Source organism: Myodes glareolus, chromosome 6 (genome assembly GCF_982192425.1).
Source record: "Myodes glareolus chromosome 6, mMyoGla1.1, whole genome shotgun sequence".
Classification (NCBI taxonomy): Eukaryota; Metazoa; Chordata; class Mammalia; order Rodentia; family Cricetidae; genus Myodes; species Myodes glareolus.
The window spans coordinates 20,168,122-20,190,608 of NC_142031.1; the positions used below are offsets into that span (position 1 = coordinate 20,168,122).

General features: G+C 44.3%; 1 protein-coding gene across 1 annotated transcript in view; it reads left to right on the forward strand.

Moving 5' to 3' along the window:
- The window catches only part of Maco1 (macoilin 1), a 62,158-nt gene extending 41,305 nt beyond the window's left edge, over positions 1–20,853 (forward strand). The window contains exons 7-11 of the mRNA XM_085690514.2: positions 8,035–8,193; positions 9,444–9,626; positions 11,505–11,625; positions 15,034–15,208; positions 19,024–20,853. Of these exons, the coding sequence (XP_085546640.1) occupies positions 8,035–8,193; positions 9,444–9,626; positions 11,505–11,625; positions 15,034–15,208; positions 19,024–19,226 (841 nt within the window). The 3' untranslated portion in view covers positions 19,227–20,853. The remainder of the gene's footprint in view (positions 1–8,034; positions 8,194–9,443; positions 9,627–11,504; positions 11,626–15,033; positions 15,209–19,023) is intronic.
- Positions 20,854–22,487: the final 1,634 nt, after the last annotated feature.

Sequence of the window (22,487 nt, forward strand, 5' to 3'; positions counted from 1 at the left end):
ATAGCTCTGGCTGTTCTAGAACTCACTCTGTAGACCAGGCTGACCTCTTAACTCACAGAGATCCTTGTGCTGGGATTAAAGACATGCCACCACACCTGACTGTGTATTTTTTCCCATTAATTTTGTTATAAATAAAACCACTACTCATCAAAATTTTAGCGTGTGATAGCCCGCTCTATTCTGTAAGGGAAATTAATGTGTTTGCTGTTTGTGTTTGGCACTGATGGAGCAGATACTTTGTAACAGTTTCACTTAATTATCAGTTATTTATTTTTGGGCATTTGTGCCTGGTAAGCAATTGGTGTCCATCAGTAAGGTACAAGGCAGCGTCACTTTGGTATTTGCAAAAGTGTGGTTGATAAACTGTATCAGAGCAGCTTCCAAGTCAATGTAGACCTCACATAAGGAGGGGCATGACCACCACATGCATGGTATATACTTTACCCTGACCGACCCCATGCTGCCTGTGCTGTCAGTGTGAGTTTCTGGAAAGGGAGTGGAAACTGATATGGAGGATTGTCTGGATTTCTTCTTTGTTTTACCTACAACAAACCCTGCCTTCTTCAATTAAAGTGCACAAGGAACGACTGATAGCATTAGTACTTATCTGGATTAGGTTCTTCATTGGTTCTTTTCATGTGCACCTGCCTTCTTTACAAGCACACACATTTACCTTGTCTCCTAAAGCTGGCTACTGCCAGGCGATGGTGACTCATGCCTTTAATCCCAACACTCAGGAGGCAGAGGCAGGTGGATCTCTCTGAGTTCGAGGCCAGCCTGGTCTACAGAGCGAGTTCCATTCCTGACTCTGTAGGTACTGGAAAACCATGTCTCGAAAAACAAACAAACAAAAATAGAAAAGAAAAGAAAATCTGGCCATCAGTTGTGGTTGTATTACTTCCAGAGGTACAATACTGTTCCAAAGTACTGAGTAGGGACACCGAGGAACACAGTGTGAGGATTAATGGCATGAATGTTTTAGTATGGATAGTTTCAGGCTTCAAAGAATGTAGACAAAAACAAAAACAAAACAAAACAAAAAAAGAAGGAAAAAAAGAATAAGACATGTGTCCACAAGCAAATTCAACACCAGAATGGCAGGAGTCCAGTGCAAAGCAGTGAGCACTGCCACTGACCATGAGGCCTTAAGGCTCCACCAGAAGGCACTATGAGCACATAGTGCTGGCGTTTGTTTGACTTTTGTTCCTTTCATAACTGGGCCTTGAAAAGTGGTTGGGATTCTCTGTTCCTACAGTACAATTACAGAAAGGTGTCTGGGAACAGATCAGTAATGAAACCTGCCTCAGTTACAAGTCTGTGTAGTTTAGACATGGCTTTCAGACACCCCTTTCCTTTGCCACTAGAAGCAGGGTTTGGTCTAGAAGCACAGAGGAAAGGAGCAGAGCCAAGGGTCCTGCCCTAACCCCAGGTCTTAGGGTTCAGCCAGCAGCCTACAGAGACACATGGTTATGCATGACTCCTAGAGTGGTTGGAGTTCCCCCTCCCCTCTTGGTGAAGATCAGCTTGTTTCTCACAGATCTTTATTTTGTCAAAACATACTACACCATGCCTTAAGCCTCTCCTGTGCTCAGTCAGGCTTTATGAAAACTTGAGGTTTTTGATAGCACCATTAGAGACCTTTAGATTTCAGCCAAGTTCGAGTCTTCGTTGTGGTGTGTGATTCAAGGCAATCACCAGAGAAATGCAGACATTTAGATTCTGAATCTCCCTACCTTTTCAGATATTTAAAATATCCTTTCCAAGTATAAGCTGGCACTTGAGAACTGTGAGGGGTGAGGGGTTCTTTTCCTTGCCTGCTGCTGTCATCTGCACTTCATTCCTTCAGCCAGTCTGGAGATTCCCTTATTAAAATGTAAATCTTTCCTCTTGAAGTTAACTAATTATTAACTACTTAAGAGACTGCTTTCTTGGGTAGGATTGGGGAACAGATAAAAGTTAGAGTAGGTAAAAGCAGCCCTCAGCTTGGCAGATTTGCATCCTAGGTGCCCTACATCCTGGCCTGGGGACCTGTGGGAGTGCCTCTGTAGATCGGTCCCAGCTATGATGAGTTAGGCGAGTGCTTCAGAGATTCCATAGCCTTTGAATCTTTCCAAGTGTCTGTGGAGTAACTAACAGGTTGTCATGACCAAGTGAGGAACAGGTTAGAATCTAGACAAAGATCCATAGAGCTGATCTGTCCAGAGTGGCAGTTCCACAGGGCAGACCCAGGCTTGATGAGACTACCATTTCTTGGAAGAGTTCCCTTCATCCCTTCAGAATCCCTGATAGGATAGAACAGGCTTAGTTTTGAGACAAGGAAGTCCAAGTATGATATGGGAATTACTGTCCACCATTCTTTCATCCTTGCTTACTGAAATTATTATTTTTGAAGATTTATTTCTTATGTATACAGTGTTCTGCCTGCATGTATGCCTGCAGGACAGAAAAGGGCACTGAATCTCATTATAGATGGTTTCTGAGAATTGAACTCAGGACTTCTGGAAGAGCAACCAGTGCTCTTAACCGTTGAACCATCTCTCCAGCCCACTGGAATTATTTTTGAGAGTTATAAACTGTTATTTTTGAGGGTTGAAGACAAGTTTTTTCTCTAGTCGCTTGCTTCTAGTTTAGGTTATTGGCAATTGCTATTGGCAGTTGAATAGACTCTAATGAGTACATTTGAAGATATCACATCAACCTCTTAACAATCAGAGCTTCTTAATTCATACAGTAAATGGTATATGTGCATTTTTCCTAGGGAAGTGTGACCTTCACCAAGGGAGTTAGATGTGCCATGATGACAGATAGTCACATCTGCTTAATAAATTTTCCTAGCACTTGGCTGATTGATTAGTTCAGTTTACTAATTCACATAGTTCTCTTAAAATCCCCAGCATCCGTCCTTCTATTAATCAGATAAAACAAGTGAGCCATATTTTAGAAAATAGAGTAGCTAGAAATGATGGTGCATGTCAATCCCAGTACTCAGGAGGCAGAGGCAGGCTGATCTCTTGAGTTCAAGGACATCCTGGTCTATAAGATGAGTTCCAGGCCAGCCAGAATTTTATATATATAGAGAGAGACCCTATCTAAAAAGAAGGAGGGAGGCTGTGTAAGTACATTATACAGTGGAACTTTTTCTCATTTATTTATCATGTGTTTATGTGAGGGAATGTGCTTATGATGTGTGTGTGTGGAGGTCAGAGGACAACTCCTGAAAGTTGGTTCTCTCCTTTCATGGTGTGAGTTCTGGAAAGTACCTTTACCCACCACTAGTCCCATACAGTGGAGCACTGTGTAGTAGTTTAAGGAAGATGTCTGTGAGTAGGCAAAGGTACATCTGATATGCAAACTGTATATGTGTAACCCACCTTCATTATAAATGTAACAACATATATGAAAAGTAGAAAAAAGACTCATAGAAAAGAATTATACCAAATGCAAGATGTGCGATTATCCCAGACAAGAGGAGTGTGAGTTATTTACATTTTGAAATTTTTGGTTAGAGTTTTTTGATGCTAAGTGGATTTCATCCTCACAGTAAAATGTTAAATGCAGGCCGGGCAGTGGTGGTGCATACCTTTAATCCCAACACTCGGGAGGCAGACGCAGGCAGATCTCTGTGAGTTCCAGGCCAACCTGGTCTACAGTTCCAGGACAGGCTCCAAAGCTGCAGAGAAACCCTGTTTCAGGATGGTGTGGGGGGGGTTTAAATCCAGTAAGAGATTGTCAATCATTTTGCCAGCTATTTCAGTAAAAATTTAATTTCAGAATTAAAGTTTTCTGTAGAGAGCCCATGAACTCATGGTAAGTTTTGACTTGTTTTTGAGCCAAGGTTTTGCTGTACAGCTCGGCCTGACCTTTAGCTAATAGTTTATTTTGTCAGCATTTGAGATGTTTGGATTATGAGTTTTTGAGGTTCCTGAGAATTGCTATTAGCACATTAACTTATGTCATTAGGCTGTGATTCTCAAGTCCAGTGTTTCTCTGACAGGAACACTGATCTTAACTCAGTTTACTGGAGCAGTTTGAAAACAGTAATTCCAAGTGAAGCTAGTGACAATAGTTACAGAGGTTCTGTGTGTAGCTTTGAAGCCTATCTTTGGAACTTGCTCTGTAGACCAGGCTGGTCTTGAGCTCATAGAGATGCTCCTGCCTCTGCTTCCTGAGTGCTGGGATTAAAGCCCTATGCCATCACTACTTGGCTAGTTCTATTTCTTATAAGAAATATAGTGTGTGTGTGTGTGTATGTATAGTTTGTTTGTTTGTTTGTTTGTTTTTTGAGACAGGGTTTCTCTGTAGCTTTGGAGCCTGTTCTAGAACTAGCTCTTATAGACCAGGCTGGCCTCGAACTCACAGAGATCCACCTGCCTCTGCTTCCTGAGTGTTGGGATTTAAAGGCGTGTGCCACCACCGCCTGGCAAAATATAATATTTTTATAAGTTGTTTTGTATTTTCAAAATAAACCATTTCTAATCATAGTTCTCTGGAGACAGAGGCAATTGGGATCTGTGAGGCCAGCTCGCTGTATATTTTAAATTTCAGGCTATCCTGGGCTATGTTGTAAGTTCCTGCCTTAAAAATAAGTAAGTAAAAATAAAGAAAACACTTCCAGGGCTAGAAATGTGGCTCAGTGAGAGAGTCTAGTATGCAAGAAGCCCTGAGTTCAACCCCAACAACCCAAGCTAGCAGTTTCCCACTACAGTATGACATAGACACACAAAAGTATACATATCTTACATAAGTGTATACTTCTGAAGTGGTTCTTGTGTTGCTTTAAACAAAGGGAACATACTTTTGTAACTTTTTGTTTTTGTTGTTAGTAATGCTGAGTTGGCTTTGACAGAATTCTCATAGAATTTCACTTCTAAAAAGTCACTGTGGGAGGCCAGTGAGATGGTCCAGAGGGAAAAGGCTTGAGTAGTGGAATTTGACACTGGAAGAAGAGAAAATCTCGCAGAACTTGACCTCTGACCTCCACATGTGCATACATGTAAATATATATATACTAAATAAATAAGTGGAAACAAACATTTTCTTAAAGCACTGTGTTTTATGTTTTACAAAAATTACATTTGTACCTTTTGTTCTTAAAACTCTTTAGATTATTGCAATTTTCCAGAAATTTCAAAACAGAGTGAAGATTATTATTCTTAGTTTGTGGTAGGAAAATAGGCTCTTAGAGATTTTTTTTAAAGATTTATTTATTTATCATGGACACAGTGTTCTATCTGCATGTACACCTGCAGGGCAGAAAAGGGCACCAGATCTGTTTATAGATGGTTGCGAGCCACCATGTGGTTGCTGGGGATTGAACTCAGGACCTTTGGGAGAGCAGACAGTGTTCTTAACCGCTGAACCATCTCTTCAGCTCGGTTTTTAATGATTTTAAGATGAGCTGGGTCTTGGTGGCACATGTCTTATAATCCAGCACTTGAGTGTCAGAGGCCAGGTCCTGTGATTTCTCTGGAAGTTTGAGACCGGCCAGGTCTACAGAACAAGTTCCAGGATAGCCAGAGCAACATAGAAAATCCTTGTCTCGGGAAAAACCAACCAACCAAAACAAAAAAGATCTTTAAAGTGAAAGACAGTGGTAACTACAAAATTATTGAAATGTAGCCTTTGAAGGGAGTTTTTCCTTTGTCTCCAGTGGCAGGCTGTGCTGTGGAACCAGATCCCACGTCTGCATCTAGTGCAGCTTAGCAGCCATTTATAAGTGTGTCAGGCCAAGAAATCCTAGAGTAAGAGAAAAGAACCGTAGAGATGGTCAGCTGCATGTTAGGAAACAGCAAGACTATATGCCTTCCTTGCCCAGGTCATGAAGTTGGCAGCCGGGCCATTGGAAGCCCAGTGGTAGAGCCCATTCCCAGACCATATTGTCTCTGTCCTCAATGAGGAACTTGCCTTTTCACAGGCAGTGCAGTTCTTCCTCTGTGAGGCTAACGTCCCTTCAGCGAGACTTCTTAATGTAATGAACCCGACACAACCAGCCTGTTCGGAATATAGCCCTTGGGTTACTTCAGGTGAATGAGGGACAGCATGGCTACGGTCTAAGTGCTGATCTGAGAGTACACTGAACTGGAATAACCCTGGTGATAGGGACAGTGTGGTGTGATGTGGACCTCTGACCCTTCCCCAGGGAGTAAGCCCTGGCAGGAGACCAGGCAGTGCTACTGGAACTCGAGGTTTCTAGGCCAGGCTCTCACACCCAGGATGGAACACTGTGACCGCACCTACAACATAACTGGGGCCTTGAGGTTTGTTTTTAGGTTGTCTAATGGTAGGTAGGGGAAGAAAATTGTTCGTTGTTCTTCTCTGATAGTCCAGGGAACATTACTGACTGAGTATTAATTTCTGAGGACTTTGTACTTAATAAAACATCTTTGGGGCTGGAGAGATGGCTCAGTGGTTAAGAGCACTGGTTGTTCTTCCAGAGGTCCTGAGTTTCCCAGCAACCACATGGTGGGTCACAACCACCTGTAATAAGATCTGGTGCCCTCTTCTGGCCTGCAGGCATACATGTAGGCAGAATATTGTATACATAATAAATAAATAAATCTTTTTAAAAAACGTATGTTTGTAGTCTGTGGAGCTACAAGCTCCAAAGAGAGATCCATTGCCCCCCCCCATAAGTCTTAATTCTGTTAGTATGCTTTATTAGAAGCACACAATGAGTTTTATCAGGTGTTGGGGTAGTAATTCAATGGTTGAGTGTAGCTTAGCATAAGCAAGGCCCCAGGCTGTCTTTAAAACCTAGGATTGAGTTTCTGCATACAAAAACTAAAGCAAACTGGTGTTTGTCCGTCTGGACATTTGCATCTTGGTAGAAAAATGCCTCTTCTCAGCTTCACATGTGTGTGCATCCTAGGCTTGACCCTCAGCTCCACTGTCACAGACCCATCTACGCCTTTCCTGCTGTTTCTACTATAGTCCTTCTCAGGCACCAAACTGAGGACTTGTCTCTGCATACGCTTGACTGTTAATACAGCTGAAGTTTTGAGTATGCCCACTCCTTTTAGAACCCTTCTTCCTTGCTTATGTAAAACCTACTAACCATTCCCATCCTCTCTGCCCAGCCTTTCCCAGGCTCCACAGAGTACAGATAGCACTTCTGTACTGTGGGCAAGCTGATGGGAGAGAGAATGGATCCAGGGGTCACTGCCTGGGATCTTGAGCTGCAAGCTTTTTCTTACCTTTATTTCTTCATCTGGGAAAATAGGAGTAATCGTTGCAGATGGCCCTTAGGTTTGCCAGTTAGTGCACATTGCTGTGACTGTAGAGCGCAGTGAGGAACCATGGCTGCTGCTGCTCTTCCTCCTAGTATGTGTCTAACTGTAGCCTTTGTGTTACTGTCTGATTATTTAATCATCTGGTTTTTGGCCTCTATTGAAATTATAAAACCTTTCTGTGAAGAAGGGATTTGATGTTGCCCTTTTGTTCCTTTCACTGCTTATTTATGTGTAGAGCCCTAGTGCACATCACTTAAAATAGTGCTACTATTGGTTCAATGGAGCAAGAAGTAAGGAATGGCAGAGTAAGGTAGGTTTTAGCCCATAATTTTCTTACTAGTCCCTTCTGTTGTGGAGCCTTAATGAGCTCTTCTGCCATAATCACCAAAAGTGTGAATGTTCCTTAACAAGGAGACTAGCACTTTCAGGAGATGGATGGTGATCCTGTGTTCTGGTAGCCCCTCCAGGAAGGTGGGTACACTATCTCAGTGCAATCTGATTTAGGAGAGCGTGGAAAAGCAAAGTCAGTGGCCCGAGGTCATTGTTTTGACAGATTTAACTTGCTAAGGAAGTCAACAGTGGATAGGGGATCTTATGTTTAACCCTTCTTTTTTTTCTCTCTTCCTTTATACTCAGCTCAGGTACTCGCAGTGTCACAGCCATTGAGGGGAGTCGAAAGTTAGCCCTCCTGTGAAGGGAGTCATGCCATAGAACTAAGCGTATGGCAGGCATCCGTCCAGTGAGGACCCTCGGTGAGCCTTCAGGCCCTTTCTCAGATGAAAATCTTCCTTTCTCCCCTTCCTAGGCTGGAGCAAGACATTAAAAAGCTAAAGGCTGACTTGCAAGCCAGCCGGCAAGTGGAACAAGAGCTGCGCAGTCAGATCAGCTCTCTCTCAAACACGGAACGAGGGATCCGCTCAGAAATGGGCCAGCTCCGACAGGAAAACGAGCTGCTGCAGAATAAGTAAGTGTGTGTGCCATGTCAGCCTTGGGCAGTGCCTCCTGTTACCAGGGAGACACAGACTCAGGTCGACCAGGAGACATGGCCCAATATTTCCTGCTTACTGACTGGTAGATGCTGAGTGTTCTCATCAAGTCTACACTTACTTCACTCCAACAAGAGTTTATTAATATTATTTTCCTTTGATAATGTAGTTTAACTATTTAAGATTAGTTATTAAGCTTTTGTGGTAAGTAACCTTGATAAGGAGTTTTGCTACTATTTGAAAATCTTGATCTTTTCCTAAGAATGAGACCGTGAATGTCAGAACTAAAAATGACATTGAGCTTTGGTTTTATTTGAAGAGACCAGCAGCAACCTGTTCTTCTGTATGAATTCCTTAAACTTTCCTTTAATTCATTTTGGGGTTAGTTGCTGACTCAGTGTAAGGTTATTTCTTCTATCTCTAAACACTGTATTTCTGTAGCAGTGATGCCTCACAGGCTTCCCCATGAAGAATACACTCACAGTTCTAGGCGTTAACTATAACACTAGGGTACAACATGCACGAAACCCCTCTGTCATTCTGGGCCACTTCTGCAGTTCTCAGCATTGGCCTTTGGTAACTAGCTCCCTCACCTTGCTCTGTGAAGCTGGGGGGAGTTTAATGGCTTGAGAAAAGGCCTTTTTTTCAAAGAAAGGCTGCTGCATGGCTGTGATTTAGAAGGGCCAGTGTGGTAGTGCACACCTTTAATTCCACAGCTCAAGAGGCTGAACCAGGAGTATTGCCTCAAGTTCAAAGCCAGCCTAGCCTGCAGACTAAGACCTTGCCTAAAAAAAAACAACTAAAAAAAAAAAAAAAGAAGCTAGACCTACCCCTCCCACCCACTTTAGATTGGACAGGACTGTTGAATCAGTAGTCTTTGGTCTGACTGTTTCTTTCCCAGTGTACTGGAGCACTGGAATGAACTCTGCGGTCACCTCCTGCTCTGGTAGACGCTTTCTAGCAGTGCCTTCTGCCTGCCTGCTGTAGATCACCTAACAGTGGCGGGCAGGGCTGGCTCTGGGTTACATAAAGCAGGTAGCTTATTAGTGTTTAGAAGCCGTTAAGTAGTAATGACCATGTGTTTTCTCTGGCACTCTGGAAGTTGATAATTTGCTGTGTGAACCTCCCATGTACACCGGCCTAACAGGCTGCATAGAGGCAGTGGTTCTCGGGGTTCATGGTGAAGCTCTCTATCAGAAGATTCTATGTGACAATCATTTCCACATAGGTTACATAATGCTGTACAAATGAAGCAAAAAGACAAGCAGAATATCAGCCAGCTGGAGAAAAAGCTAAAAGCTGAGCAGGAAGCCCGAAGCTTTGTAGAAAAACAGTTAATGGAGGAGAAAAAGAGGAAGAAGTTAGAAGAAGCCACTGCTGCACGGGCTGTTGCCTTTGCTGCCGCATCTAGGTATGTCCATGTCACTGTGATATTTAATCAAGGTTGGATATTTGATGCTTGGGTGGTACAGACAATAGTTTGTGTGGATGGATTACGTTGTGAGTTGTTCATTAGTTTGTTTCAGCTCCACCTGGGCCAGCTCACACTGCTCTCCAACCTTTCATTTTCCTGACAAGTTTCCTCTCGTTTTCTGTGTGGTATCTAAATGCTCTGAGACCCATCTGCAGTCAGTTCTTCACAAGTCTGTTAGTGTTTCCAACACAGATGTGGGTGATTTTGAGGAGCTTAAAATTATTTTTAGATTAATTTATTTAATTTATTTTTTGTATATGAGTATTTTGCCTCCATGTATGTGTGCCATGTGTGCGGTGCCCATGAAGGCATTAGATTTCCTAGAACTGGAGTGCTGGAGGGCTGTGAGCTATCATGTGGCTGCTAGGAGTCAAGTGTGGATCCTCTGAAAGAACAGTCAGTGCTCTTAACTGCTGAGCCTCTTTCCAGCCTCTGAGTATTTTAGAGGGCTGAAGAGATAGCTCGGTTACACAGTGCTTGAAGTGCGAGCATGAGGACCAGTTTTCAGTCCCATGTTAAAAAAACTGGGGTGGCGATGCTCAGTACCCTAGTACAGAGGCAGGTGAGGTAGTGCACATTTGTGTCCTGTCACTGGGGAGTCCTGGACAGCAGATCCCTGGGACTCACTGACCAGCTTCCCAGAGACCCTGTTTCAGAAAACAAGGTGGGTGACTTTTGAGGGATAGCACCTGAGGTTGACCTCTGGCCTCCATAGTACACACAGACACAATACAGATTTAAAAATAGCTGGGCATGGCTGGGCAGTGGTGGCGCACGCCTTTAATCCCAGCACTTGGGAGGCAGAGGTATGCGGATCTCTGAGTTCGAGGCCAGCCTGGTCTACAAGAGCTAGTTCCAGGACAGGCTCCAAAGCTACAGAGAAACACTGTTTTGAAAAACTACTAAATAAATAAATAAAATAGCTGGGCATGGTGACCATACCTTTAATCCCAGCACTTAGGAGGCAAAGGCAAACAGATCTTTTTGTAAGTTTGAGCCCAGCCTAGTCCACAAAGTGAGTTTCAGGTCAGCCGGGGGCACATAGAGAGGCCTTGTCTCAAAAAAAAAAAAGAAAAAAGAAAAAAGAAAAAAGAAAAAATAATTATTTTAGATTGTTGTTGAAATTTTCAAAGAATAGTGGGAAGAAGCATATTGAGCCAAAAGTTAAAATTGGGCAGACCCACCAGGTTGTGGTGGTGCATGCTTTTAAATCCAGCACTCGGAAGGTAGAGGCAGGCGGATCTGAGTTTGAGCCCAGCCTGGTCTACAGAGTGAGCTCCAGGGCATCCAGGACTGTTATACAGAGAAACCCTGTCTTGGGGGAGAAATTATAATAACCATCATGCAGAGCCTAGAATCTAAGACGAGTGTGTAAGTCCTGCAATAAGCACACTCTGCCTACCTGCCAACTTCACAGATGGAGTCAACTATAGAGAGTACTTGAGAACTAGCTGTGGTGAGGGATGGCTGTGATAAAAGACTGAGGCAGGAGGATAGCAAGATCAAGGCCAGTATGTGCTACATATTAAATTCTGTCTCAGAAAGATATAAAAGGAAACACTGGAAAAGCTAGATTGCAAAGCATAAACACATGGTTTCTTGTCATCAGCCCTAACCTACGGCACAGCGACAGCACTTCATCTAGTTTTACATTGTGCTGGCTATTAGTAATTTAGAGATGGCGTTATGGACAGTCTATGCAGAAACTGCTATTTTATATGAGGAATTTGAGCATGGGTAGATTCTGTGGTCTTCAAACCAATCTCCTATGATAGGGGAAACTATAAACCTTGTTTCCTCTGTCTTTTTCAAAAGGGGAGAGTGCACCGAAACCTTACGGAGTCGGATCAGAGAGCTAGAAGCTGAGGGTAAGAAGCTCACAATGGACATGAAGGTGAAAGAGGAGCAGATCAGGGAACTGGAACTGAAGGTTCAGGTGAGGAGGAGGTGGGGGAAGGGCCTTCCATCACCCAGTCCCTTCCAGCCTGCCAGTGTATGTGCTCCAGTGTAGATCAGCACCTCACTCCAGACCTCTGTCTCATCATCTACACAGAAGGAGACCTAAAGTTTCAACCTTGTTCTGTTTGATGCAGCCAGGTTCTAACACGAGCTGCGAATTTTGACGGTCTGCTGAATGTATCAGCTCAGAATCTGTCTCAGCAGGCATGCCTTTAGTTTTTTAAGGCCGTAGGCAAGGTTAATTCCTATGGGACCTGCATCTCTCCTTAGATCTTTCCTGACCTGTCCACTGCCATGTGTTGGCTCTGACTAGGCAACTGTACTGAACATGAGGAGGAAAGATGCCAGTGCTGTGAACGTAGGTTTTCAAGGTGGCATTTTAAATTAATGTCATTTTGTAAACAGCATAGTAATTTAAATTGTGTGAGACTGATAGGAAAACACTGGCAAGCCAGGGGAGTAATAGATGATTTGGGACAGAGCTTGAAGTATGTCGTAAAGGTGGCTTCAGAGAATGGCAGGAAAGGACAAGATGAGCCAGTAAAAGGATTTTGAATAATTGAACAAGTGGGGAATAAAATTAGAGCTTTACTAACACAGAGAAGGAAATTCCAAACAAAGAGTTGAATGTAGAAAAAAAAAAAGATAGGGGAAAATAAAGTATTAATTTGATCTTGAGATGCAAGAAGACTTTCCAAGCATAAAAACTGTAGACAAGCCGGGTGGTGGTGGCACACGCCTTTAATCCCAGCACTTGGGAGACAGAAACAGGTGGATTTCTGTGAGTTTGAGGCCAGCCTGGTTTATAAGTGCTAGTTTCTGAACAGGCTCCAAAGCACAGAGAAACCCGGTCTCAAAAAACCAAAACCAAAACAAAACAAACCAAAACAAAAAAAACCCAACAACCCTGTAGACAAACTCATAAACAACAGCCAAAAAGAGTTGAATAAGATAGAGATACTCCGGAGGCTGGAGAGATGGGTCATTGGATGGTCAAGAGCACTACTGGCTGCCCTTCTAGAGGACTCCAGTTCAAATTCCAGCACCTACATGGCAGCTAACAACTATCTCTAACTCCAAGATATGACACCTTCACACAGACATACATGCCCGCAAAATACCAGTGTAAATGAAATAAAAGTAAATAAATTATTATTATTTTTTTTTTAAAAAAAAAAGAGATACTTGGGGAGGAGGCCCTGGAAAACTAGGTCACTGGGCAGTCAAGAGCACTGGCTGCTCTGCAGAGGACCTCAGTTCAATTCCCAGCACCTACAGAGTGGCTCACAGCTGCCTCTGTGAGGATCTAATGCCCTTTTCTGACCTCCACAAGGACCAGGGTCACATGTGGCAAACAGATATACATGCAGGCAAAACATTCATACACTAAACATACAAAAAAAATTTAAGAAATGAGAGAGATATTCACTGAGAATAGTGGCACACACTTTAATCTCAGCACTTGGAAGGCAGAAGCAAGTGGATCTCTGTGAGTTCCAGGACAGCCAAGGGCTACACAGAGAACCTGTCTCAAACAAACAAAACATAAAACAAACAAAAAATACAGGTATCAATGAATATTAAAAACAACACTTTTATGCCAAGTGGAAATGGTGCACGCCTTTACTCCCAGCACTCGGGAGGCAGAGGCAGTACTCTGTGAATATGAGGCCAGCCTGGTCTACAGAGCAGGTTCCTTGACAGGCTCCACAGCTGCACAGAGAAACCTTGTCTCAAACCCAACCCCCAAACAGCACTTTTAGAGTATAAATAGCTGATGAGAGTTACCAACATATACAGAGAACTGAAGAATACAGACAGATGATTTACAGAAGAAACACACGTTCTAAAAGTGGATCTTCAGGATTAACATGGCTCATCATGCTTACTGCCAATCCTGATGACCTCAGTTACCCACGTGGTGAAGGAGAGATGGAAGACCCAGGTTCCATTTTCTATTTGGTGCCTTAACAACTGTAACTCCAGTTTAGCCAGTCTGACCCCTCCTGACTTGCACATGTTCCTGCAAGCACATGGTGCACATATATACTCTCAGATACACATACATTCAAGTAAAATTATTTTTAAAAATTAAAATTAATGTAACATTTAAAATGTTTATTTAAATTCTTTAAACATTTACATTTTTATTAACCAATAATGACATGAATATAAAAGTTAGCAATGACTTCTCTCCTATGAAATTGGTAAAGAATTTTTGTTTTGCGTAAACACAGGGTCTTGTTATGTGACCCAGGTTCCCAGGTTGGCCTCAAACTAATGGCAATCCTTGTGCTTCTGCCTACCACGTGCTGAGACTATAGGTGTGGGCTACCATGCCCAGCATAGGATTTTAAAGGCAAGACCTCATCAGTGACTGACACCATATTTAGTGTAGTGGTGTAGAGGTGCAAAAATAAAAAGGAAGGAAACCGTTTTGATAAAGGGGCAGATATTTGCTTAAGGTACAGTATGTGTACATACAGAAGTATCATTGAGCCATCAAAAGAGTTTTTTTTCCAGCCAGGTGTGGCGGCACATGCCTGTAGTCCAGCACTTAGAAACCTGAATAGTTGAAATAATCTTAAGTTTTTGCTTTTTAAAAGGCTTTATCTAGCATCATACATATGCTATGATTTCAGTTATATTAAAAGATTATGGTTAACATTCAATTTTTCTGTATTTTTGAGTTCTCTGAAATAAGTTTGGGTTTTTATCTTTAAAATGATTGAGGGTGGTTGGTGGTGGTGTTTGCCTTTAATTCCAGCACTCGGGAGGTAGAGGCAGGCGGATCTCTGTGAGTTCGAGGCCAACCTGGTCTACAGAGTGAGTTCCAGGACAGGTTCCAAAGCTACACAGAGAAACCCTGTCTCAAAAAAAAAACAAAAAACAACAACAACAAAAAAAAAATCCGGCCAGGCATGGCGGCGCTGCCTCTCATCCTAGCACTTGGCAGAAGCAGGTGAAACCGTGTTTCAAAACAAAAAAAAGAATTAAGTTTAATACTTACTGTCTGTATTACCAACTATTGTAAATGGGTTTTTCTAAGTTTGCCTTATCAAAATAACAAATATTTCTGCAATTTTTTAGCACACATTTTTAGAAATGTGACTGCAGCATAAGGCACTCTTTGCTAAGAAGAGCAGTATCTCTGCTCTGAGTCAGTCTTGCAAAAGAGTACTTGATTTGGAAGCAGTGGCCACTGTTTTCCAGCCATGTGAGAATCTGAATATTGCATGGCACATGCTCTGAGAGTGACGTGTAAACACACAGAGTGTCTGTTCTGATGACCAATAGGACTGGAATTTAATTTGAGTTCAAGCTAATATATACACATCGATGCCAAAACTACTTCATAACATTGCTGGTTTGATGCTTTTGATAGGAGCTTCGGAAGTATAAAGAAAATGAGAAGGACACCGAGGTGTTAATGTCAGCACTCTCCGCCATGCAAGACAAGACACAGCACCTGGAGAACAGCCTCAGCGCAGAGACAAGAATCAAGCTGGACCTGTTCTCTGCACTGGGTGATGCAAAGCGGCAGCTCGAGATTGCCCAGGGTAGGAAAACAGCAGGCCCCCGTGGGGTGGCAGGATGTAGAGGTTTCAGGACTGCATAGAGTGGACCTTCCCTCAGAGCTCTGAACCAGAGGGCACCTCTGTGTTCCTTAAGCTGTTTCGTTCATGTGTGCCCAGCATTGAGCTTAGGAGCCAGATTAATTTATGCTTCTGCTGTATATAAGACGAGAGCATGTCAAGTGCTGGACTTAGAGAAGACTATAGATGTCTCCTCAAAGGGTGCACAGTGTTAAAATCTGGAGCTGCAGCTTCATTGTGTGTGCAGCCTGTAGGGACAGAGAGGTAGGGCCTAGACCAGGCTATGGAGCTGGGTCATGTCATGGCAGCTGATGTTTAAGCTGAGCCTGAATGAGGAGAAGGGGTTGGGAGCATGGAAAGAGTGAGGGTCAAGAAGCCTCTATGCAGAAAAGACAGTTTCATGGGACCTTCCAAGCTGTATGTAGCAGGCTAGAATTGACTTGGGCAGAGCAACAGAGGCATCTATGGTCAGGAGCACAGGCCATGCACTCAACAGAGAATTGCTGAGACCTACAAGTGTCTCTGATAACTGATAGACACCTCAACATGGACAAGCAGTGAACAAGCCATTACAGTATTTGTAAGGGCGGTGGACAAAGTGAGGAGAAGAAAGAGACTTCTCGTCACATGGCAGCCAAAGAGGAGCCCTTGATCATGTAACATTTGAGCAGACTGAGGCCAGGAACAGTGAAGGCAAAGCCTATGGGCATGGAAGAGACTCATTAGTCTGCAGGCCTAGGTGGGGCAGGGATAGCTGCAGCCATGTCTTGTAGGAGTGTCCAGTGGAAAGAGCTCAGAACTTTAAACAACATGGAGGGCATGGGAGGTTTCTGACAGAGGGTGGGTGGCAAGAGCCAATGAAAAGAAAATGAGGTTTTTGTTCACAAAACTGATTAGTCACCAAAGTGATTGGAATATTGAGAAAACCTGTCTGCCGGTTGACCTGGTCCATATAAAAGGGCACTTGAATAGGGACTCCCCAAGCTGCCAAGCTCTAGAAGCCACCATCCCAGAAAGCCCAGAGTCTGCTGGGGTGGCAGGGCCCAGATGCTTAAGATTAGTGAGCACCCTGGATAAACTTATCTCATGTAAATTATCTAGCTGTTTCTCCCTACTATAAATTAAAACTTAAAACATCTAGTAATCCATTTAAAATTCAAGCATATTTTATCTTAACATTAATAGCATTTTATGAAAATAACTGTTGTCCAAAAAATGAGAAAAGTGTCATTGTCTTACAATTTTCATGTATATTTACTGTCTGACTTAATAGAAAATATTTGCATTCTCTTAGTGTTTATTTTGTTGAGATTTTATACTCTGCACAGTTCACCAAAGGCCCAGCTTGTGCTTACTACCGAAGACTCTGGTAGTTCATGTCCTGTGGGCCCTGTGAATCCTGACTGAATTTTGAGAATTTTGAGAATTACTGCATTAGGGCAAGCCAGATAGAAAGAATGGCAGAGATGGGAGAGTAGAGAGGGCATTGTGCAGGCGGGAGTAGGCTTATGGGATGAATCCTGAGAGCAGGGGATGGTGGGGAGGAGCACAGTCTAGGGGGACTAGTGTAAACTGGGAAAGAAAGTTTTGGGGCTATCTAGGCCCAGACTCTGGTGACCCCAAGCCTGGAGGCCATGACTGAAGCAAACTGAAGAATGTAGTCTGTAGATCTTCCAGAGAAAGCAGGCTCTTCTGATGGCAGCTTGAAATATGAGCGGCAGAGCCAGTTCAGAAACTGGTGTTGTGTCCTATCTAAGGAAATACAGAGCAGGAGGAGGACAGTGTGTGAAAAGAGCTGATTTGCCTTAGAGATCAAAGGATTAGGATGCTGGAACCAGGGCAGAAGAGCAAAGTTTCTAGGAAGTCAGTAGCGGGTGTGCTTGATTTAGACACCTGAGACACCTGGTGAAGGACATTCATCAGTCACTGGGAACTTCCAGCCATGCCTGGGAATCTTTAGAAAAGAGAGAAACTAAGAAGTTGGTAAACCCACCTGAGAGGCTTGGGCCAAGTGATTAAGCAGGGGCAAAGAGTGGGCCTTGGGCTGCCTTGTCTGTGTGCCCAGGGACAGGTACTTGAAAGGTTTCCAGGGACCCTGCCTTGCAGCTGAGCATCTCATCTCCCACTGACCCCTTTTCCTGTCTGGCTTAGCACTGAGGAACGAACACCTCTGCTTAACTAACCCTCTGCTGGGATCTGTACACTTGGAGAAGATGCCCTGACATGGAAGTAGACCAGGGCATCAGGCTTCCTGGCATGGCTGTACTCCACTTCTTCTCCACAAGTGCTTGGAAAGAGAGAAGGGTCCACACTGAAGCTGTTGGGTTGTTTTATTCTTACTAATTAAAGAAATCAGACTCAAGTCTGCTTGAGAAAAACAAGTAGCTCATGTTATCAGGTGCCACTAAGTACCTATTCATCTGAAGTTCATTGTGTTCAAAGAGAAAGTGGCTCTTTGATGCTTACTTGAAACTTAGGGGCCCTGAGGGAAGTGAGGGTGCAGATCTTTTCTCACTGCCTCCCTCCGGATCCTGTCCAGATTCGTAATTCAAATCCCAACCTGTTCCTTCTGTTAGTGTTACTCATCCTGGTTACAGAGTGACTCTTTATCTCACTCCATCCTTCTGAAACATGTCACCCAGCCTTCTCACTTCTCAGTCACACTGTTGTCTTCACACAGTGAAGGCTGCTCACACACAGCCTTTTTCTTTCCCTTGGAGATCAGAGAGGCACATAGCATGATGGAGATTGTATGGGTTTTGGAACAGGGTGATTCTGGCTTCAGTCCTGCTCTGTCTTAATAGCAGATGGACTGAACAAGATGCATGGTTTGTGAAGCCTTGGCTTTCCACTGGGCTGGGGGCAGGGATTTAGCAATGGGAAATTAAGAGGCACAATCTCTAGACTGCCTCACAGAGCTCATCATCCAGCAGAGAGATGATGGGTCGTCGCCCAAGGAGGGGCATGAGTGCCATGGGACTGTAGGTGCTATAGCCAGATATAGAGTCAGCTCCCAAATCTGTCACTAGCGGTACACTGGCAGTACTTGACCAAGTGTTACGGCTTCCTGTTCCCTGTTCGTCCATCATAAAGTGGATAGTGCTTAGAATCCTCTCTTCTTGGTTGTAAGTGAGAAGTGGGTAGGTGTCTGAGCACTGAGCCCTCCTGTGCCATGCTGGGTTTTAGATGCTGTAGAGACTATGGAACATAAGGGAAAGCTGGAGATGTTTTCAGAATCTGGAACTCAGACGTTGATTGAGATTGATGATCAGGAAACCTTAGCAGCTCGCACATACACAGGGGATGCACGAAGGCCTGAGCTAGTGATGTGCTGAAGCAGCCAGCTGAATGCTGGGCAGAGGTCAGAGAGCATCTTGCTAGTAAGCTGGGCACCCGTCCCAGAATGTCATCTGCTTTCTGTCACAGAACCTGATGTGACCGATCGAAGGTCCTGAGTCTATGTTCCTTGGTCTAACGCTCAGAGCCCAGCCTTCCAGAAGAGAACCCAAGCTCAGGAGCTGCAGCTGTAAAGCTGCTACTTCTTGTACCCCACAAGCTAAGAACTGGTCAGCACTTTCCATAGCATCTGAACCACGGTGCCTAAAAATGCCCTACTATTGGGCATTTTACAGAAGTTTGCCTGCCTTTACCAGACAGTGCGTGGGGCTGACGTGTGTGTGTGTGTGTGTGTGTGTGTGTGTGTGTGTGTGTGTGTGTATGCGCGCACGTGCGTGCACCAGTCCTCCCTCCTCACTAATGGTGGCTCTTTGATCTTGCAGGGCAAATCCTTCAGAAAGACCAGGAAATCAAGGACCTAAAACAAAAGATAGCCGAAGTCATGGCTGTCATGCCCAGCATAACATACAGTGCTGCCACCAGTCCCCTGAGCCCCGTGTCCCCCCACTACTCTTCCAAGTTTGTGGAGACCAGCCCCTCTGGACTCGATCCTAATGCCTCTGTCTATCAGCCCCTGAAGAAATGAAGGCCAGCTGTGTGTTTGCCCAACCATTTGGAACCAGAAGGCTTCGAAAAGCAGCGTCTCTGGCGGTCAAGATAAAAACGTTGATATTGTGTTTTGTGGGATTGTGTATGTTGTCATTTTTAAAGGGGGGGAAATAACATCCAAGTCTGATTAGAACTGCCCATCAGTTGTTCTTGTAAGTTTTTAGAAGACCTCACAGGACTTTGCAGTTTATTTTTCTTGGCCAACACATTAAAACCATTCTTGGATTTCAAGTAGCCAATTTTGCCTTTTTATATATTTTTACATAGTTTCCTCTTGAAGGAAAAAAAAGCAGTTTTTGCTTTTCAATTCTGTTTTGTTCTTAAATAAGCAAGAAAATTGCATGTTGCGTTCACACGATGACAACAAAAGCTTAGTTTCTAGCAGGAGAGGGCTAAATGACCTGACACAGCTCTGATTTCATAGCTGAATTAAAGACGATACTGATATTTTAGAAAAACGGATTGCCCTTGTAAGGACCAGATTAAGGAAGCATCATGGGAGACTTAGGGGTGAGGCTAGCTTGCAAGCGTGTGATGGTGTGTTTGGAGTATTGACATTCCCATTGATGTGTAGTTCTAGAACACGTCTGAGAGCAATCTCTGTATCACCTTGAAAAAAGACATTTCAAGAGGAAACTTGATCATTTTCAGACCCCCTCCCCCCGCCCCTTCTCTGTCATCTGTCTTCTGTTTGTCGAGTTCTCTGTGAATCCTGTTGTACAGCTGGTAGGTGACTGGACTGCTGGTCACCACACCACCACAGGGTTTTTCCCATGCAGGGTTCCATGCTTGCTGCCAGCCAGGCACCTTAGGGAATCAGCTTGGTGGGCCTGAAAGAGGCCGAACGATGGCTGTAAACACTGTTTTCCAGGAGTGGTCCCCACATGCCATTCGCTGCTCTCCGCTCCCTTCATCTCTCGTGGAACGGTTTACCGGGGCTTGGCTATTCCGGAGCTCTCGTGCCAAGGAGGATTTGTTGTTGTTTGTTTTTAAGACCTAAACTCTACACAAAGATACTGGTTCAATCGTGTGTCAGACGCTGGTAGAAAGCTTCTGCACAGACCTGTGAAAGTGTGTCAAGGGTCAGGGAGGGGGCGGGCAGGGGAGAAGAGGGACAAGGTAGAGTTGCATTCGGAAGTTTGGGGAAATTAAGAAACCAAATCAGTCGGCTGTGCTTCTGTGCTGTGTGTTCTGGAAGGACATAGTTCTAAAATTTCCTGTTGATTGGCATGTATATCTTATTTAAAGCAAATTAGGTAGGACAAACCAGTCAGTACAATTAGAAGTATTAAAGAGAATCATCCTTTTAATCACAGATCTTATTTTGGAGTAAAACAGACCTCTAGCTTTAGCCAGGTGTGCATGTTGCTGCCATTTGCATTTTGAATCATCTTGTGTAACTGTCACCATGAAAGTGTTACTCAGAATTGTCACGATTTTTTTCCATCTTTGTGCAAAAACACGGAAGATTGTTACTGACTTTGTGTTGAGGTTCCCCCATTTTGCTGCCTTTGGGACACTGTTTTCGTTAAATACTTGGTCTTGGCTGCATTCTTTTTCCCCCATGAGGGGTTCAAAAGAATAAACATTTTCTTACTGATAAACTCGTCTTCTGCCTTTTTAACACTTCAGGAGGATGCAGGAAGGTAGATGGTTCTGGGGCTGAGGTGGCGGCCAGCTTGTCCCAGCTCAGGTCAAGATGGTGGTGCCACACATGGCACTGGGCAAGGGGCAGGCACAGAATTTGAGAGGTGCGCACCCAGGAGCTCCAGCTGACTTCATTTCTAAACTTGAGACATTCACCCCCATCCGCCTTCCTTCCACTTCTCCCCTTTTCTGGGATCCATTATAGCCAAAGTTGTCTTTGTTTCTGGTGTAACCTCCTTTCTCAAGACCCGGACGGGCCTGGGCCTGGAGGTGACTGCCCGAGAAGGAGATAACTGAGAACCAGTCCCTTCGCACTATCTTACCCTCTACCGCTTTATAGTCTCTTCTTTGGCTCCTTCCCTGTTGGGTTTCCCCTCTGCTGTGGATGCTTAACCTATCTCCAAAGTGAGCAGTCCCACCCCCTCATGCTTGTTTTTAGAGGCTTGTCTGTTTTCATCTGAGAACTAACTACCTCTCTTGGCCCATACTCTCCCATCTTGGCCACAATTTATCTTGGCTCAAGTTTCTTTAAAATTCTGCTCTTGGCATCTCACCCTCTGTCCTTGTTGCCAGATAGGCATCTGAATCTTGGCCATTAAGGCTTGCAGACACACTACACTTGATACTGTGAGCAGAGTCCCCAGGAAATGCCTGGGCTTGGCGCTGGCCTCAGCCTTCCCTGAAGGAGTGTGTCTGCCTATGGTGCCTCCACTGGCGGTCTTCACTGGCGGAAATCGCCAGTTGTCTTGTCTGCCCATCACAAAGTGGCTCCATGTCCTAGAATTTCTGATTTATTACATGTCGTAAAGCAACATTTGCTATTCTAGATGGTTCAGTATTTACAGGAAGGATGGACTGAGTGTGTTGTGACTGGCGGAGAATCCCCTTGGTTTACGCCCCTATACTGTACATAAGGAAATGGCTGTTGCATGTCCTTCCCGCCCTGGTAATCCTTCCAAGAGATCCTAAAACTGAGAAGGAACCGCTGTTGCTCAAACCCGAGGGAAGGGGCCAGTCCTTCACCCTGTCATCCCCTTGCCCGTGCCACCCAGAACAGCTGTCGTCTGACTGCTGCCTGTGACCCTATGCTGAGGAAGATCACAGGCCCAAGTCCGGATTGTAAAACCCTCTTTCAAAGAAACTTGGTTCAGACCACATGGAAGGAACTGAAGGAGAGAGAACCCAGACTGCCTCAGAGGTAAACTTGTCAGCTCTTTTCAGGATGAACCAGGGGAGGGACGGGAGCCAGGCACACTCATGGTAAAGGGTCTTAGACCTGAAGTGCCAAACCGTATGGGACAATGGTAATTGCCCCTCAGGTTCACTGCCTCACTAGTATCTTTTGCTGTAGACAGGGTCTCCCTGTGTAGCCCTGGCTGCCCTGGAACTAACTCTATAGACCAGGCTGGCCTCAAACTCAGAGATCTACCTGCTGCCTCTGCCTCCCAAGTGCTGGGATTAAAGGTGTGTGCCACCACTGCCCAGCATAGTTTCTCTTTTTCTTTTTTTACACTCCCCCATGTGTGTATGCACATGTGCGTGCACATACCTGCACAGTGCATTCCTGCACAACACGTACATGTGAAAGCCT